Source organism: Crocodylus siamensis, chromosome 1 (genome assembly GCF_052110815.1).
Source record: "Crocodylus siamensis isolate JL-2025a chromosome 1, ASM5211081v1, whole genome shotgun sequence".
NCBI classification, from domain to species: domain Eukaryota; kingdom Metazoa; phylum Chordata; order Crocodylia; family Crocodylidae; genus Crocodylus; species Crocodylus siamensis.
The window spans coordinates 14,155,913-14,175,371 of record NC_143395.1 but is presented as its reverse complement, the minus strand read 5'-3'; the positions used below and the strand labels follow the sequence as shown (position 1 = coordinate 14,175,371).

At 39.4% G+C, this 19,459-nt stretch overlaps 1 protein-coding gene across 1 annotated transcript in view; it reads right to left on the bottom strand.

Annotated features, from left to right (window-relative positions):
* APOB (apolipoprotein B) overlaps nucleotides 1–18,060 on the bottom strand; it is a 40,880-nt gene extending 22,820 nt beyond the window's left edge. Inside the window, exons 1-20 of the mRNA XM_090031587.1 lie at nucleotides 17,935–18,060; nucleotides 16,164–16,202; nucleotides 14,773–14,888; nucleotides 14,053–14,198; nucleotides 13,150–13,303; nucleotides 12,829–12,984; nucleotides 10,973–11,097; nucleotides 10,700–10,785; nucleotides 10,137–10,356; nucleotides 8,623–8,850; nucleotides 8,340–8,457; nucleotides 8,072–8,218; nucleotides 6,864–7,075; nucleotides 6,265–6,502; nucleotides 5,256–5,432; nucleotides 4,424–4,615; nucleotides 3,326–3,493; nucleotides 2,268–2,479; nucleotides 1,587–1,769; nucleotides 1,177–1,298 (exon numbers count right to left, since the gene is read on the bottom strand). Of these exons, the coding sequence (XP_089887713.1) occupies nucleotides 1,177–1,298; nucleotides 1,587–1,769; nucleotides 2,268–2,479; nucleotides 3,326–3,493; nucleotides 4,424–4,615; nucleotides 5,256–5,432; nucleotides 6,265–6,502; nucleotides 6,864–7,075; nucleotides 8,072–8,218; nucleotides 8,340–8,457; nucleotides 8,623–8,850; nucleotides 10,137–10,356; nucleotides 10,700–10,785; nucleotides 10,973–11,097; nucleotides 12,829–12,984; nucleotides 13,150–13,303; nucleotides 14,053–14,198; nucleotides 14,773–14,888; nucleotides 16,164–16,202; nucleotides 17,935–17,992 (3,097 nt within the window). The 5' untranslated portion in view covers nucleotides 17,993–18,060. The remainder of the gene's footprint in view (nucleotides 1–1,176; nucleotides 1,299–1,586; nucleotides 1,770–2,267; nucleotides 2,480–3,325; nucleotides 3,494–4,423; nucleotides 4,616–5,255; nucleotides 5,433–6,264; nucleotides 6,503–6,863; nucleotides 7,076–8,071; nucleotides 8,219–8,339; nucleotides 8,458–8,622; nucleotides 8,851–10,136; nucleotides 10,357–10,699; nucleotides 10,786–10,972; nucleotides 11,098–12,828; nucleotides 12,985–13,149; nucleotides 13,304–14,052; nucleotides 14,199–14,772; nucleotides 14,889–16,163; nucleotides 16,203–17,934) is intronic.
* Between the last annotated feature and the right edge of the window lie 1,399 nt (nucleotides 18,061–19,459).

Genomic DNA, 19,459 nt, shown 5'->3' with positions numbered 1-19,459 from the left:
ACCTTCCTGTTCTTTCTATTTATCTAGGATTAGTCTCCTTCAATTCAGATTGTCTGTCCTCTACATGGGGACGAACAAGTCCCTGCACACCTACAGGCTTGGCAACACCAACCTAACCAGCACTACAAATTAAAGGGACCTAGGAGTAATAATAAACCACATTGTGAACATCAGCCAGCAGTGCGACACAGTAGCCAGCAGGGCTACCTATACCCTGGCATGCATCAATCGATGCATTTCCAGCAAAACCAAAGAAATGATTCTCCCACTCTATACCCAGCATTGGTGAGACCACAGCTGGAGTACTGCATCCAGTTCTGGGTGCCACACTTTAACAAGAATGTGGTAAAGCTCGAGAGAGTCCAAAAAGAGCCACTCGTATGATCAGAGTCTTAAAAGGCAAGCCATATGAGGAAAGGCTGAGGGATCTGGGACTCTTCAGCCTGAGGAAAAGAAAGCTGAGAGGGGACCAGGTAGCAGGTTACCGCTACACTGGGGGAGTACATCAAGGGCTTGGTGAGCAACTGTTCACCAGGGCATCCAGGGGGAAAACCAGGAGTAATGGCCACAAACTCCTGGAAGACTGTTTCAGCCTTAACGTTAGGAAAAACTACTTCACAATTAGGGTGTCCAGACTGTGAGATAAGCTCCCTCCAGGGATGGTGCAATCGCCTACCCTGGAAATCTTCAAGAGGAGCCTGGATGGTCGTCTTGTTGGGGTCACCTAACTCCAGTTGTATTTCCTGCTTGGTGCAGGGGGCTGGACCCAATGATCTCCTGAGGCCCCTTCCAGCCTTTTACAATCTATGAATTTATGATACTATTCCTGCTTTCTGAATAGATTTTCTGTATCTTTACGCATTATATTTCTTTTCATATTTTTCTTAACCATGCATTATTTTCTTTTGCATATATAGTACCTATTAAATTTGCCACATTGTTGCATTCATTTATCAATATAACTACTTTATGTTAAACAAAATAAAGCATATTCTGTTGCAAAATATTTCCTAAATATTTGTGGCTTGGGACCATGTGCATACATGAAATTTAATACAGGGCTATGTGCTAAAATGATTGTATTATGTGTTATAGATAGTGGTTTAAGATTGTTACTCCTGATTTTTTTCATGACAGAAAACTTAGCTGAAATATATATATATATATAATTTTTACCTTCTGCTTGAGCAGAAAATTTCAAGGTATCTATCAGATCATGTCCCTCCCTCTTTGCTTCATAGCTGGCAGTTGCAGAATATTCCTTTACTTCCCCCGTTGGTTGTATTTCCACATCAAAACTAGATTATGCAAAATGGGAAGGTGGGGGGAGGTAGTGGGGGGGAGGGAGTAAGGGAAGGAACAGGGAGGAGAGGACGTCACTTATTTTATTTAAGATAGAAAACAGTAAAAATCAATATGATTCCCAATAAGCCCGTTTCTCAGCTGATACAAAAGTACATGAAGTCTGTTATGCAGTTGTTATGAAAGTACATGAAGAGCAGTATTATGTATGGGAGCCTTACAAGGAAAGGTTGACTTACGAGGGGTAGACAAAAATGGACATAGTGAAAGATCGTATGACTAACCTGGTGTCTCCAGTCAGTGGATAGTACGGTGCTGCCTCTGTGGTACTGGAATTAGAGTATTCTACCTTGGTACAGTAATTTAGACCAGTGAAGAGAGGTTTGCAAGATGTCCGGGACTCTCTGTTCTCAATCAGAGGTGGAATTACTTCAGTTTTGGTTGGAGAAACCAAATGTAATGTGTTACTGGAAGACAAAAGTGGCCCTAGTTATTTTCAAGAAACACATATAGATATTACTTTACAATGAAAAGCCCTATTCATTAAATTTCTTTTCAAATGAAACACTTTTGAAAACAGTCCATAAAAAGCTTTCTGAATTTAGTGAGAAAACAATCACATTATTTAATAATAATAATAGTTGTAATAATAAGGAATTAACAACACCTGTTTTACATAGATGGTATCACCATTATTTTACGGAAAAGGAAAGGAAAGCTAATATTACTGCCATGATGTTATTTGCTGCTTGTATCTATGAGACTGGACTCTCAGCTAGTTCAGGAACTAGGTGGTACTACAAAGGAATTTATTTCAACTTTAAAATGCCAGCACTTTTCCAGAAAATAAAAAGTAAAATAAAATCCAGAACAGCATTTATTGTTGAAAAACAGAAAGCAAGAAAGAAGAAGGGAGATTGAAATCTTGGACAAGAACATATGTTCTCTCTCTGTTTATCAAATACCTGATACTGAATAGTTTGGTTGGAGTCTTTGGAGCAGGGATGCTGAATTTTAACTGGCCAGCTTTCATGCCAATGTGGGCTTCAAATCCAGACTCATGGTAGATGATGGAGTTCATTTGCACACCACTTCTAGCAAACACTGGGATGTTTATTCCCACATGACTAATAAATTCAATTCCCACTGAGGGTTTAGCAATCAGTTCTGCATGCATCTACAGGATGAACACAAGAATTACATATACATTTATTTTCCTAAAGAAGATTTTATACCTTTGTATCTGGTTATAAATACTAGTTCAGATAATGGGATAAGAATACAGAGTCCACAAGGGTGCCTGTATTACAGTGTGTTGGAGCAGACTTGATTAATTGATTAATTGAGTCTGCTGGAGTGTGCTAATTGCCATGCTCCAGCCAGACTCTGCATCTCATGTATAGTTAAAGCATTTCCCCCTTCTTTCTGAAGTTCAGGGATGCTGAAACAAGAGACACTCTGGACGCTTTAATTAAAGCTGCTCTAATTAAAGTGCTCCCCCACCACCCCTGATGCATGCATAAAAATACCCTGAGATTCTGATCTCATTTTGCAAAATTGCAGAAAACGAAATCATCCAAAGACAGTACTGTGTTAAATACGGTCTCAACAGAGATGCTGGAGTCTTATTTTGTTGCCTAAACTAGCTTTATAACCCCTATACAGTTAATGGTTTAACTGTTTTGTAGCCTCTTTGAGTCCTTCAGTTCACCTTCACCTCTCTCAGCAGCGCCCCCTTTTTTCCTGCCGCTTTCCCTATCTTTTCATTTACATGACCTTCTTCCTATTCAGTACCCTTGGTCTCTGCAGTCCAGTCATAGCAGCTGATGAAGTAGAATGTAGCCTACAAAACCTCATGCCTCTCTGAATGTTAGTCTGTAAGGTGCAACCCTGCCCTGCTTTCTGCATACCTTCGGGCTAACACAGCCACCCTTCTCTACTTGCCCATTTCACTGGTGTGTTCCTAAACAAGACAGTATGCGTGTTGGGAGACTATAATATGAAGATAGTAGTTAAGACATACATGCTTTTGGTGAATCTTCATCCCAGCTTTGGCTCCAGGGGTCATAATTCCAGATACAGCAACCTGGAGTTGAAATCCGGCTCCAGTCGGTAGCTCAAATTCATTGTCCATAAACATGTAGTGAACAAATAAATCTGCCTCGGTGCCTTTTGAGATGGCTTGCACAATCTGTGAGTCAAACAAGAAAACAAATGCTGGACAATATAGTACTTTGAGGTATGCTTGGTAACACTGAAATTAACCACAGAATGCGGTATATATTTTTTAAAGCATCACATCTTCTATATTAACAATTACCATTCAAAACAAAGGCTAAGATTCACAGACATATTACTTTACATGGCAGAAGTAAAAAAAAAAAGAAAAAATAATGCAACTTTTCATCACCTAAGCCTGAGAAAAAACTAGTGACCCCTAGTGATGATGAACAGCAGTGACAGGTGTAATACTGAAAGAATCTAATTAGACAGACTTGGCAAGATTTGGGCCTTACTGAAGTCAATGACAAAACTCCATGGTCTGAAAATCAACTATAAATATAAGAATAAAATATCAAATATAAAAGAGAGTAACAAATACAAAACACAGAGTAACAAATCTCCAAAATCCAGGAGTTTTCACATGATCTGAGCCTTCTCACTCTTCTCTGGATTAGCAATTAGATTTAAGCAACTATCACAAAACCATTGGACTGGAAAGGACCCAAAGGATCTTCTAGTCCACTTGCCTGCATACAGACAAAATTATCATAGCTCATCAACCATACCATGCCTATCCAGCCTCTTTTAGAAAACTTCCAGCAAAAGAGAGTGCACAACTTTCCTAGACCAGTCTTTCCACTATCTTACTGTTCTTATAGTTAGGAAGATGTTATTGAGATGGAATTGAAATCAATATGCTGTGATCAAGAGGTGGTATTAAATTAGTTCTTTTGACATTATACTTGCAATAGTTTTCTCTGTAGTTTTCTTGTTAAACGACTAATAGTATTTCATTCAAATAGTCATGATTTTTCAAAGTAAGCACAAATTAAACCATTAAAAATATCTGGTAGAACAACCTAATCAGAAATACTCATTCAGCACTTCAAAAACATACCTTTTCTGGAATGCTTGGCAGAGTTTTAATGGTCTTTAAAAGCATATTTCCAAGAAGCTTGAAATCATTGAGTTTCATGTACCCTAGTTCTTCTCCGAGTATTTGGAGGTAAGCTCTAGCTTCAGGGAAGTCTTTGTTTCCCACTTCTTTTATCAGTTTTTCAAGATTACGTGCTAGTTCAGTCATCAGCTCCTGAATCAAAAAGTAGAATGAAATGAGATTCATTTGAAAAATTGTGTCAGTCTGTACAGCTAGTACAACTAAGTGATGAACACTCGCTACTCTGCACACGCGTTCTTATCGCTGATAAAACCCAGGATCTTTGATTTTTTTAAATATGATAAAGCACACATCTTTACCTAGAATTAGGGTGAGAGCACATGACATGTATTCTGGAGTAACTTGACTTGCTCTGAAGTAAAAGTGGATTGGATGTTGATATAGGTCATACAGGCCACATCTACACAAGATGCTGATTGCACAGTAACCTGAGTTACTGCGCAGTATCACTGACAAATGGCTTTTTTGTGATGCTGATTGCACAGCAGCTCAAGACGACTGCGCAGTAGCATTGTGTCATGGTTTGTGCCATGAAGTGCTACTGCACAGTCGTCTGGAGCTACTGTGCAGTCAGTGTCTCATGCAGAAGCAGCCACTGAGTCACTAAAGATTTGGGTTTTTTTAATTTCTGTAGATTAACTACAACAGCATAGTGTTTCTGATATGCAAGAAGTGCATATTGCATATGCTGTATTATATATATGTGAAGACTTAAATACACAGGCATTAAAGATCAATTAAACTCTAATCAAAGAACAGTCTGAAAGTATACCTGTTCCTGTATGTTTTTCCTGGGGTAACCAAAATAATCAAAGAGCATCTTGGAAACCTGCTCTGGAACTCGGCCATCGATCCAATACAAAGCCTTGCTGGCGCTGTCAGGGAAAAACCCTTGGTGTCCAAACAATGCTTCTAGCGTTGGCTCAAAGTTCTTCCCATCCAAGCCGATCTGAAATAAATAAAGCATTATCATAACTGAGACAGCTTCCCCATTTCTTGAGAGACCTCTGCAGCACAGACACTATCTAGTGACCAGTGTTTCTCTGCATGCAGAGAAAGCTTTAGAAAAAGTTTTCCTGGGCAGCAAGGCTGAGAAGCAGGCTGTTGCATATCACTTTCAATTAAACACATCCCCATGGAGATGACCAGCAACACAACTTACGCAGTATTTTCATATCTCTTAATTTCTAACACAAGTACTTAGGTATATCTTTAGTAGGTCATAGAACTCGAGCCGGGTTATCACCTAGCAATGCATTTTATTTTTACTTGGTGCATCTACACAAGACGCTTAATGCACCATAGACTAATTCTACGGTGCATTAGCATGTTGTGGCAAAAGCCATTCTAATGTGCTAACATGCAGGAGAATTAGTCTATTGTGCATTACTTTTCACAAAAAGACCATGCGCTGGCGCTACTGCGCAGTAGTTCCAGTTACTGCACATTTACTTAGTAGCTCATAATAGAGGTACTAAACTTAACGCACAGTAACAACAGTGCATTAATACATGTGTAGACAAACCCACTGAGACTTTGCATGGCTCAGTCTAAACCTGTAATGCACCTAGATGCACTGGTAATGGGTGTCATCAAAGAAGGTGACTTCACAGAAAGTCCACTGAATCAAAGGAAAGAGTCCAATTGACTTAAGAGGGCTTCAGAACAGGTCCTAAATGTTTCTCAAAAGAAACTTTACTTGATTGCAAGTTTTGCAAGCAAGCAAGCAGGGCAGAAAGAAAGAAAAGAAAGTTGCAAAATAGCAAAATAAGGTGGTATACCTCAAAGATATCCATTGGACTAAACCCATACACTTGCAAAGTAGTTTTTAACATGGTTTCTTTAGGAACAACGTTGTTTGGCTCAAATAAGAGGTTCCCTTCCACTTTGGCAGAGAAAGAGTTATTTCCTGGCAGAGAGACATTTTTGGAAATCTGATAATTCCGTGAGAACTTTTTGAAATCCCTGGTTGTTGGAATCTGGAATCCTTTAAAAGCTTCTTGTAATTTGGTTTTCAGGCTGAAAAAGGACAAGAAATGCATGGAAATACAGTTAATATAATATCAGAAGTATTTCAGTCTTAGACCATTTGGGAATTTTGATTCAGTCATATTGACCGCAATTAGTCAATGCTTTTCCCATGCTCGGGTAGTGTAGTCCGATCCTCAATCACTTTAAACTGTTTGTATTCAAAACATTGGTTCACCTCAGCCAGTGACCTAGCTTTCTGACTTCAGATCTTTTAAAATAATTTTATTTAAGTTAACCATTATCTTTCAGGGGGGGAAATATAAAATCATTGTATACAATCCTGAGCACTGCAGTTAGGTTCAGAATTTCATTCCTAGGTCAGCACTGTTCAATTTAATTTTGCACTTACAATTCAATGCCTATTTCTTCAGAGTCCAAAATGTTGGTAATGTGTGAGCTGACAAAACTTTTCACTTGTTCATTCTTGTCCTTTGAGACAGTTTTCACAATTTTAACAAGATCAGATTGGGAAGGATTTTTCATGATCATAAGATAGGCTGCCAGACGTTTTTCAACTGGAGCATCAGCTTCTTGGAAAACTGTAAGCAGCACTTCATGGTCCTATACCAACAATGAAAAGTTTGTTAGGGTGCTATAATCTGGTCAATAAATGAGAAGCCTATCCCTGTCTGAAACATATTGGATCATGCTGTTCCTTTAAAGACAGTCAAGCCGCTTATTTCTACAACTGATAAAAGTTTTCTCTTTAGCAATTTGTTTCAATACATAATGTGAAGGTTGTATCTCTGTATTTGTTAAAACTGATTTTATATTTTGTTTGCAGCAACTGAAAAAAGTGGATGAAAATTGAAATACTTTCCTTTTTGATTGTTGAAAATAAGAAAACACCTTCAAGAGTAAATTGGATGCTTATCTTGCTGGGATCCTATGACCCCAGCTGACTGCCTGCCCTTTGGGCGGGGGACTGGACTCAATGATCTTCCGGGGTCCCTTCCAGCCCTAATGTCTATGAAACCTATGACATTTTTTCAGTTTTTTTTATCCCCAAAAGCCAAAGACAGTTATGGAAAAAATTCATAGATTCGTAGATTGTGAGGCTGGAAGGGACCTTGGAAGATCATCGAGTCCAGCCCCCTGCACCAAGCAGGAAAGACAACTGGCAATGAAATGACAATGAAAATTATTTTTTTCTCCTATGGGGGCAGGTGCGGGGTGGAGGGGGGGAAACATTTTCCAAACAATTTTTTTGATATATGTAATACCTAGTAGCACTAAGTACTCCAACTTTAAAATAGGGCTAACTGAAAGTCTTAATTGATGATGGAAATGAAAAATGTTCATTTTTTGTTCATCACAGGAATGTTCATCACAGGAAATGATGATGTTCTGAAAAAAACTGTTCCATTTTGAAACTAACCTTGAAATTCAAAGTTGAATTTTCAAAATTTTATGTTGAAGGGAAAATTTAAAAAAAAATGAAATGATCAAAACAGTTTACTTCAAAATTGTTTAAATATAATTGAACCTGGGAGCACAAACGCCCAGGTCCTCAGTTCAGCCAGTGCACTCTCAATTCCCCAGCAGTGTTTGATTTACCTCATCTGTAAGGGTCATTTTCCGCAAGGCCTGGATGGCTGATTTCTGAACTGAAAGTGTTGCAGCTTCACTTCGGATGCAGGTCCTAACAGTAGACTTCAGACTCGGATGAGCTTCTTCCAGGACATTGCCCATGTTTCCGATAGCCTGTGAGCAACGAAAACAAGGCAATAAACACTTTTTGCTTCACCACCCAGAATGTAGCGCTGCACCCTTTTACTGTTTTTTAACAGAACAGCTACTGTACATGGGAAGGGAAATGAAATACCCGTAGTGTGAGGTAGGCTAGTTCATTATCTCCAGAGCACTCATTGCCAAGCAGCGATTCCATGAATTTTGCAACATCCTTCACTTCTTCTGTTATAATATTCCTCTCTCTGTAGAATCTATGGAAAGACAGAAGGGAACAGGGAACCATCAGACTCTCCTTACTTGGATGTGTCTAACTGGATTTCTTTTCAGTCAAATGATGTTAGGTCTCAATAATTATAAGACTGCTTGACCCCACCCCCACCTCCTGTTCCCCAGAACTATATTTAGCTAGTCCTCACCCATTAACAGTGTGGCTTAAGGCATAAAAAGAAGCTCGGCTTCGCAGATACTGGGCCATGTTAAGAATTTCCCGTAGTCTTTTCGGACATGGAGAAGGCACCAATCCAAGGGTGTAGGTAACTATGTCTGCTACAACAGGATTGACACGGCCACTTCGCAGTATCTGTAGGATGGCACTGTAGCACTCGAGGGTACCGCACTGAGCCAGAGCCTGGATCGTGATAGAACTGAAAGCAAAAGAGAGAGTTTACATTAGCTCCATGTTTGTGAGGATATAATCATGCCACACTTCTTTGAGACTCTTGGCTTCAATTCTATCCTAGTGAAAGTGGACATTTTCTATAATTAAGAGAGGTTTTTATATCTCTAAGGACCAAGTCCTGACATTCAGATTCAGCTCTGAACTTCTTGTCATCTATAGCCTTACAGATTCTCAAATCAGACACATTGCTGGTAGTGGTCCAAGTCAAAATCAGACATGGATTTAAGAGTCTTCTGGTTTCAGAAGGGGACTTATCACTGACCTCTTGGTTCAGGCTTATCCTCAATCCTTTTTGATCCCAACTATACACTTAAAATCTCTAGTCATTCATTAATTTACCTGAAACTATACCTGTGTGCTGTAAATGTGTGTCTGTGAGTGCATTGCAGCATCATCTTGCTTACACAATAGCCAGCTATGTGTAACAAAAGGGTTCTTATAACACTGCTATAACCAATTTGCACCCTTCCCATGCCCACAAGCAAATCCTTAACCTCCATGATATGATAAGCCAAACTAACACTGCTTCTTCCGAGTGTGTAAACTGAGTAAAATGCAGCCAGGAGGAACACATTGGGACAGAAAAGTTCTGGATCATCCCAAATCATCTGCTCCCTACAAGTAGTGATGTAGTAGCAGCAGGTATCAGAGGTCATAATTAGTGTATTTGAGCAAATCTGTTCCTTGTATTGCCCGTGTAAGGTTGAACCTATATGTATCTAATCTTCAAAACCTGTACATGGGACTATGCATGGTAATCCAGTAATGTGGGGATGGCTGGCATCTATGATTGCTGGTTCACTAATTGTTGCATGGTGCTAATCACATGCCAGTATGGAAGTAGATCAGGACAGGCTGTGGATTTGAATGCACATTTAGCAGAACTGATTGTCTTTTAGAGGCCAGTTCCCCAATTAATATAAGATGATGAACAGGTATGGAGAAAATGTAAAATTTAACTTTTTAGTGAAAGGTAAGGATTTAAATAAAAACATAATGCTCTAAACCCTGTTGAAATAGATGATTACCAAGCTGATTTTGTTTTAGGGTAATATTTAATAGTGCTTATCCTCCTTCTCTCTCTAGCCTATTCACATGGCCTATCTTTCAAAATGTTCAATATTGCAACATACAAGATTAGGCACTGATTAGGCACTATTTATACCAGAACATCAGGTTGGGAATTGATTTTACCCCATATTGCCACATGGTGTTTTTGCACAACACAAGAGGACACTGCTGCTTACATACCTGGAAGTTTCCATCATCTTTGGAACAAGAGAACCAAGCGTGTCATTGTGTAAGCTTCTAAGACCAGATACAAATCTGTAAAAAAGCCTTGGTCTCTGCTGGTTGTTCTGGGAAGAGGATAGCTTCTGAAGTTCCTCAAGGGTTTTCAGAACAGAATCTCCAAACTTTGAAGATTTAGCGTTTGAGTTTTCAAGTGAAAGTCCTCTCTTTTCCAGTGCATCTAAAAAGCAGCAAAGCATATTACTTCTTTACTGATGGGGTATTTTATTTTCTGACTACTCCTTTCCATCCATTTATATAATAACATTTCTTTTTCAGTCTTGTATAGCTGCTGATGTGGCTAAACAATTCATTCATTTCCCCCAAACTAGAAACTCACAGTAGAATAAACATCACAGTTATTTCCTGAAATATTTCTTTTTTCTTTTCTTTTTTTTTTTTGACTGTAAGTATTGACCACTTTACATAACCTCCCAAAAGGTTTCAGTCTTCCCAAATTGCTTTTTTGGTGTAGCTTACTATTCACCCAAAAATATTTGCATCTATGCAGAGCCATGTCGCACCTTCATCAAAGGTTCTGCTGTTGATCTTTGGGGTGTCTTCGAGCTTCAGTGTCTGTGTGATTTGTGTCATTATTCCATACCGATTTCTAGTAAACAAAGTTAAGATACAGCACTTTAGTTGAGTCTAAATAGTTTAGATGGATCTTGTCTGATTGTAATTGTATTACAATTCATGCAGTTGCCAGGAGAATGAGTCAGAATACAATTTGACCATTTCTTTTCCATGATTTATATTTGCAACGAAAGGATAAAATAAAATAACATGCAGCCTACTTGTACGAGGAAGGCAGGAACAGGTGTTTTTCACTGCACACCACTTCAGACACATGCCGTCTCTTGGTATCAATAGAGTACTGACAATACTGAGTGCTCTTGATCAGGGTTGACAAGGGACTCTCCTGTAAAAATGAATTGGACGATGATTTTTCTTTGTATCATTTCAGTAAAACAAACAGTTGTCAGTTGAGAAGGTCAGACATGCTGAAAGCAGCAATACTGTTTAAATTGTCATTGACGTCATAGCTTTTTGCTAAATAATTCTGAAAATATCATTCTTGATCATGAAGTCTCTACAGATGCAAAAACCCTACTGAGGCTTTATCTCAGGTGTCAATCTAGTTAGTGAAGTGTTTGCTTGAGGAGGAACTGTAGCAAAGGGGTTCTGATAATATGTTTTATTGAACCAACTGAATATTATTTTCATTTCAATGAAAAGATGGGGGTTAGATTAGACGACCGACCCCCCCCAAGGCCCTTTAAAGCCCTATTTTTCCATGACTTACATTGTTTTTGTTTACAAATGAAAATTGTTTGATCTGGCATTTAGCTTTGGCCGTCTCCGCTTCTTTCCCTGACCTGAAGAAGGGCAATTTGTGTCTGGAAGCGTGTCTGACATCTCCCTCAACTATTCAGTTGGCCCACTAAAAGTTAATACCAAAGAATCACTTGCTTTTCATGTATTGCCTGGAGCACCAGGCTACAACAAGTCTCCAACCCTACTAGGTACAAATAGATTGATCCTTTACAGCAGGGGTGTCAAATACATGGCCAGAACTAGTCTATTGAGTCTCTTTATCTAGTCCCTTGAACTAATGGCCGGCAACCAGAAGTTGGGGGATATGGCTTGCTGCAGAATGCAAGGCCCTTTGGCTCTGTTGCCCATGGCCACTGGCAGAAAGTCTGACTCACTGACATGGCTGCCCCCAAACTCTTCTTGTGCCCTTGAATAACTCCTGCTACCTGGACCCACTGCTACCCCTGGATTTCTGCTGCTGCTGGACCTCTCACCACCTCCAGACCCACTGCCACTGCCATCATGGTGACCACCGAGCCTTCTCCCATGCCTCAGATTGTATCAGGCACACAAAAAGCCCTGAAGTCCAGATCCAGAGCAGGGTCCCATGTAAGTAGACACCCCTGCTTTACAGGCTCTGGGAAAGGAGACACTCACGACTCAAGAAGTAATTTGCACTGGTTAGAATAATTCACACGCTTTAAAAGAACTGGTGTTTCTTTTCATTCTTTTGTGGACTCTAAACTTGCAAAGAATTTATAGATTCCCATGAAGGGCAAAAAGCATAAGCACACTTATCCTAGGAGCAAATCTTCAAATGTGTGAGCAAACGTTTGCGCATGAGCAACTTAGGTGAAAACAGCCTGATTTGTCTCTGAAGACAGGACTTATCAAACAGTTTAACTAGGTTCATGTGGTACCTGCACATGGAGGCTGGTTATAGGCAGTGTATATGTGTAAGCTGAAAGACCTGAACTATAAAGTGTAATGAAATATTTAGCTTATCTCAGTCCATGCCTTCTAAGACATTGCAGATCTTAGAGTTGAAGGTGCATATATATTATATTAATAAAAAGATTAGCTTTTACAAAGTGTTGTCTAAAAACATGTCACAATTCAGTATTCATGAGAGGAATATGAAAGAAGGAGAATTGCTATTCTTTTCTCCTTTTTTTCCATTTACTATCACCATGACAGTAAGTAAAAGTCATAGATCAGATTCAGTTCTCACAGATGTGCACGCAACACTATCAGAGTCTTCACAAAATACAGTTGAATAATCTACCTCTAGATATCAAAGATTGCTCTTAAACAATATTATTCCTTGTGAACTTACCAGTCCTTTTATAAGGGCAATTGGGCTGACATGTTCTCTAACAGGATTGAAGTTATCACAGGTTTTTAGGTTTCTGTTCATTGAAATATCTGTTGCTATGCTTCCTTTTCTGGTCCTGACTTCAACTTCAGTGTCACATTTTCCATAGACAGTATCCTGGAAAGGAGTGAAAAGTTAGCATAATTGTTCATGTTACCAGACAAGTCCAAATTCAGCTACAATGGACCCTTTCTACCAAAATTCCTGAGCAAGAAATTCAGGATTGGGTTCACTAAGTGAGATCTGCTGGAGAAATAAAAGTAACTGTTCTCAAATTCCTACCATGGGAACAATTCTGGTTTTGTCTTCTGTTTCCATTGGCACCAGAAGAGCTGAAATGATCCCCCTCTTGATGTTAAGAATATTCACAGACTCGTGCTTCTCAGGGTAGAGCTGGACTTTTGTCCCATCCTGCATGCTAAACTTCAGTTCATGCCTGTCAGAAAGAAAAATAATGTATTAGAAATGTGACAAAATAGAATAGCAAAGCAGTGGTTCCTTTGTTGCCCAATGTCTTTGTATCAAGACTGGATGACTTCTTGAAAAAAAAATGTTCCTCCTCTACCTCAAGTTATTTTGAGGTTCTGTTTCTGTGAAATACAGGACAGGAAAGTAGCATTTGGGACTTCTTCTGGAAGGATGCTCCCTGCATAAGAAGAGGCACTGAAACTAGTGACAAAGTCAGTGTAGACATAAGAGACAAATAAGTGTTGGAGACTGGTGGAGCAGAGGCAAGATACGTATTACTTTACAAATGCAGGTAGGTATTTATGTTGCGAAGGATTATAAAGATACAACTGGGCTGCAGTCTGAGCCCATTTTTGGCGTGTAAGCAGTACCAATTGCAAACAGTGTTTGAGATTTTTTTCCATTCAAGGGACCTGTCCACTATCAGAAATGTACCAGTGGAGACTCTGCTAATTCCTATACCATAACCCACCGTAAAAAGGGACCTGGCCAGGCATCCCAGAGACAGCAGAGCTCAGTTATACCATCTTCCTGTAGCATGACTTATGTGTGTCCCTGACTAGCCCTGAACTGTACTGAGACCAAGTGAGCCAGTAAGCTACAACTAGGCTCTCCCAATTTGCTTCAAAAGCTGGGTCAGAACAGCCATGGACCTCAGCCTTTTTTTTAAGGCAGGGCAGATTGTCACACTGTGGTATAGCCTGCATTTTTACTTACTGGGACATAGCACTGGTAAAGTCATCTGAGTTCTTAGACTTTTTCAGCATAGCCTTCCCCTCAGCATCCGTACCAAATACCTCCCGCAGGGTGCACTGGCTTGTCTTCAGGATAAAGCTGCACAGCTGCGGGACCTCCAGTTCCACCTGGAAACACACAGGATATGCGTTTGCTCCTTCTTTCATTAGCACTACCTCGGTTAGCATCTTCAGTGACAGCAGACTTCCTAAAATTTATTTTTAAGTAACACTGTGGATGCCAATAGCAACTTTTGTCTAAAGAAGTGAAAGCAAGCAGGCTTACAGATACCTAAGTGATGGTAAAGGTCATCTATTCCTCATTTTGATCAGAAGCAAGATCAGGCATAGAAAAGCTGACTTGCCCTTAGTCCCATAGTAAGTGACTGAGCCCAGAAAAAGGACCTTCTCTTCTGCTACATTCACCTCACTAAATTAGATAACAGTCAGATCTCAAATTAGGGCTGGTCAAACACTTTAACGGACCAGTGGGAAAAAAGGATGTTGATTTAACAACCTGTTGTCTTCTAAAAGCATCTGTGTTTCATGCAAAATATTGATTTCTGTTAATATTTGATTTATTAAAGTATTTCTGCTGATGACATTTCGATTCAGGTATAATTGAGCTGGTTGGGAAATACTTTCCCACATTGCCAAGTATTGTCTCCAGATTATAATGTTTTCCTTCTTCCCCTTTCTCTACCTTGCAGTTCATTTTGGAGCCACTTCGTGAATCTGCGGTTCCGGACACTCCACTTGCGGTTTCTGCTTCATAGGTATAAATGTATTTTCTGAGGTGCTTAAACCTGGTTGCCTCTTCTGCAATTAGGAAAGCGAGTACATTTTCATGACTTGTTCAGACCATTTAGATACACATATCCAGGTAGCATTATGAAAATCAAAAGCAATTCCCACAATAGAAAAAAAATGTTAAGATATCCCCACTGTTGATTGCTTTTTAAGTTTTGGCCATACAGACTTCAAGTAAATCATTAGAAAGGGACACAATATTTTTAAATAAAACTTGAATGTCTTTCTGAGACCCACTCTATGGTTCGAACAGAAGCTCCAGTTTTGATACAGCAATTGTTGGTTCTTTGGCTTCTGTTAATTGCCAGTAACATATGATAAAGTCTAATGAATATTTGATGCAGACGACTAATGACACTGTTTTAATAAAAGCCTTATGTCTTACAGGACTTGTTTCACTGTCAGTGAGAACTACATTCAACTCAAAACAAACACCCCCCTCCCCCAAAACTAATCTGTTTGTGAGTTATGTTGCCAAAAATTAGCACCAAAAAAGGACATAACCTTGAAACCAGGATCCTGAATTATAAGAACAATCTAAAAATTCTCTCTTAGTACATGTAGGGAATATCAGATACAAAGGATTCAGATGAATTAATCCTGATCACCTGTAGATGGTGCTAGTGTCAAATAAGGGAAAGTAAAGAACACTGGGGACAACACCAACTCATCAGATACTTTGACCCTCCTGGAGAACATTATTTATCCAGCAAGAAGTCAGGGCCAAATCAGGGTTCATGACAAAGGTTGCACATAAAGTCAGCATTTCCTTATTCTTGGCTCGTTTTAATAAATTATTGTCCTTGCTGATAGAGTTGTTGACGGACTTGACAGATAGTTAGATAGCCAAGTGCAAATACCTGGGTGTAGCTTGAACGGCTAAATCAGGAGTGAGATTATCAGTGAAAGGTACACAATTTCTGTGTTAAATTTTCAATGTTAGGGAAAGAGGGTCTCCAAAAGAAGAGATTCACTCCTGGGAATGTGTTGGAAAACCAGCAAAGCAAAGAAATGTGGAATGTATTTATGGAAAGCTGTTTTATGCTCAAAACCACAATCACAGTTTTTCAATCTGAAGACGTTTTAAAATTTATAGGGCCAATGCCCTCATCCTTTCAAGTTCCTGAAGTCTATGGGAGTTTTGCCTAAGAACGCCAGGATATAGTCCATCACATTTACTGTATTTGGCATAGGGATTTATGGAAGAATAGAACCCCACCTCTGGGAAATACCGTGAGTTAGCATATTATCAGAGCAAAGTGAATATAAAAAAACAACTCATACTTGAGCAGCTGGGACTTCCGTTCTCAGGCCCCTCTTCAACTGTAAAGGAGCAGAGTAAGAATTAAAACTTCAATGTGTGCAACTTTTTTTCTAACATAATAGTTCAGTTCAGTTTATTAAGGATTCACGCTCCGGGAAACAACATACAACCCTAATATAACTAAATTTAGGCAAAAATAGTAAAACTAATATAATACAGATATACCGATATAAACACAACATCATGTTTTAGGGGGAGAAACACAGACAACTAGGACCTTGCTAACTTGTACTAACAAATTAAACTGCTTTTTTTTTTTGCACACGCTGATGTAAGCGATAAAACTGATTAATACCAACAGCATAGTCAAGCACCGAGGGCCTGGTTACATGATTATTTTGGGCAACTCCTAGAGCTCTTAACACCTGGACTTTCCACACATTAACACCTAAAACTAGTATTAAGCACTTGTGATGCTGCTCAAAGTTTTGCCACTTTGGGCCCTATACTTTGTTAGTTAGCTATCTGGGGTCCAATTTTAGAATCACTAAACTAAATAGTAAAATCAGGTTAACAGTGCAAATGTATACAAAGCTCTGTGCTCTATGAAGTATGTGCTACATAAAGTCCCTGGATGACAGAGTAAGATAGAAAGCACCGATGTGCTCATTTATTATTATTTATGTGGAACATTGTAATTTGTTTTTAATTGTGGAAGTATTGCCGATTGGCTCTATGGTCTAACTGCCTTTGTAAAAATAATGACAGCTTCGCTATACAGAACTTCTTTGCCCACAAGCAGGGAGAAACCTCAAATTTCATGGACTGGCAAAAAGCAGATCAATATGTAATTCACCTGATGTAATGACAAATGTAAATACATCTGTTGAAAATGTTGAATTTAAGCAATATTTAGATTCCACAAGGCTGCGCCATTGCTTACGATGAGTCTGAATATTGAAAAGGCATGCTGCCGTGGGCACGGACAACGATCCAAAGCTCACTGAAATTAATGGGAGTTTTGTGCTTTGTTTCAATGCATTTTGAGAGACACCTGTCTTTTTCCATAAAAATAAAATGTATTTTATGGAATATAATAATTTTAGCAACAAGACATAGGATCAGATCCAGCCTTCACATGACACTAGAGGAGTCAAGAATTTTGGATGAAGTTGATCGTTCTGCCTTGCATAACACCTGATTTTCCAAACTGCATTCACTTCAGCAATGCAGTAGTCAGTCCCTTTCCTTCATTGCTCTTTACAAACAACAGCAACACTGAACAACCTAAATAGCCACTGCCAGGGAACGAAGGAGTTTGTTCCCAAGGACACAGCTTGACAAAATATACAGATCAGAATTACCACACCCTTTAACACACGTCCTATGTCAAAAATGCCGTGTTTCCTTCCAAAGACATCACGTTCTATTGCTCCCCTCCCATCACCGTTACATGAAATGAATTAGCAATAACCTTACTGATTCTCCATAATAAGCAACAGGGGCCACACTAAAGAACAACAACGAGGCAAAAGCAAGCTAGCAGAACCATGCTTAATGTGTCAAATAAAAAGAAACCAATGAAACCGGGTGCCACTTCCAACGTTTCTGTGGAATTACTGCAGGTCCCACTCTTAGGGGGACAGCCCTACCATGACAAAGAATTGCATCTTTCTCAAGTAGAGGAAATGGTTTGTGGCACTCTTGATTTTTACCTCCCTGCAGTTTCACTGAGCGGGGGTCGCAGGAAAAGCAGCAGCAAGCCCTTGTATCAAATAAGGTGCTACTTACGAGCGAGAACATCGCTGCTCAGCAGGAGCAGCAGCAGCCAGAGCTGCAGAGGGCCCATGGCGAGCACCGGCCACTCTTGCAGCCCTCGCTGTGTCTCCTCTTCTCTCCCCCTTCACCTCCTCCCCACCACAGCTTCAGGAAGAGAATGAGCCTCACGACTTGGACCTGCATTTATATAGTCCATGGCAGCAGCTGAGCCAAACGGTTTAGAAAGTTCAGAGCAAATTGCAAAAGGTCCAAAGGTTGGAGTCCCGGATCCTCTTTTCAATTCCACGCCAGGCTCCGACTGGTCTGCTGAGAGCTCCAAAAGGCAGAAGATGCCTGAATATTTATCAGAGATTAGTTATTCCGTCAGGTCATTGGTGTTTTTCTTTAGTGGAGTTTTAAAAGCGAAATACTCCAAAATAGAAAATAGCAATCCAGCTAAAGAGTTTTCCTACTTTTAGTCAGAAAAAAATACACCATGTAGGTTGTATAGGAAAAAAAGCCAGCACTACTGTAAGTCTGAATTAGTGTGGATGCTGAGAGTCTTGAATAAGACTTATATGTGAGAAATAGGCCATTGTGCAATTTAGACCTTCTCTCTTTACTTAATGTGAGCAGGTTGACCTGTTGACATAGGAGGCAGGACAATTTAAAGACTGTTCTTTGCTGGACCAGAATGCTCAACATAGCTTGCTAAAGAAACAGATGCATTTCAGACAGGCTTGCAATACTTGGGGGCTGGCCATGCAAACTGCTGGAGCTTGAATTTGGATGTCCTGAATTCTTGTTGGGTCCAGATGTTTAGGTTTTGTTTCCTTGTTTGTAAGCTGCTGTGACAAAGAAATGGGTATGAAAGAAGGATACAATGGACACGCTGGACACAGAACTAAAGGAAAGAAAATAAAAGCCATACAGTATCCTTGAGCATTGTGGTACAGACTAGGACTAGTTGTCAAATCAGAATTTCATCCCACAGGACATTCCAGTGTTTAGAAATGTTTTCATCCCAAATTAATATGGGAAGTCAAATATTGGAATTTGTCAGCAAATGGAGAGCTGTGTAGCTTGGAAGTACCATTCTATCAAAATAGTTAATTCTGATATATTTTATCAAGATGAAATACTAGTAAATTCATTAGTTCTGCATGTGCCATATTCTACAGTTCAGCTGTCTTAGCTGTCTTGCCTATCTGAGACTCTTTTTGGACAAATTGGCTAACTCCGTATCTCAACTCACCCTCCATTTGGAGATTTGAAGAGGATAATTTCAGTGTTTTCTATAATATATATCCACCTGGAGTGACAATTTCATGATGCTCATAAAGCTTCCCTTTGTGACACTACTACTTGTGCCTGCTGTTAATCATTGTCTGTCTGTCTAGATAGAGCATCGGAGACTTTAATATCAGTTTCTAATAGTGCAAACATTGTTCTATTGAAAAAAAAATGACTGCAAGTGACAACCCATGTTTCATTAGTGCTATTCTGTAATTTAACAGCACTAAATACTTATTACAGTCTTTGGAAGATATTTATTTTC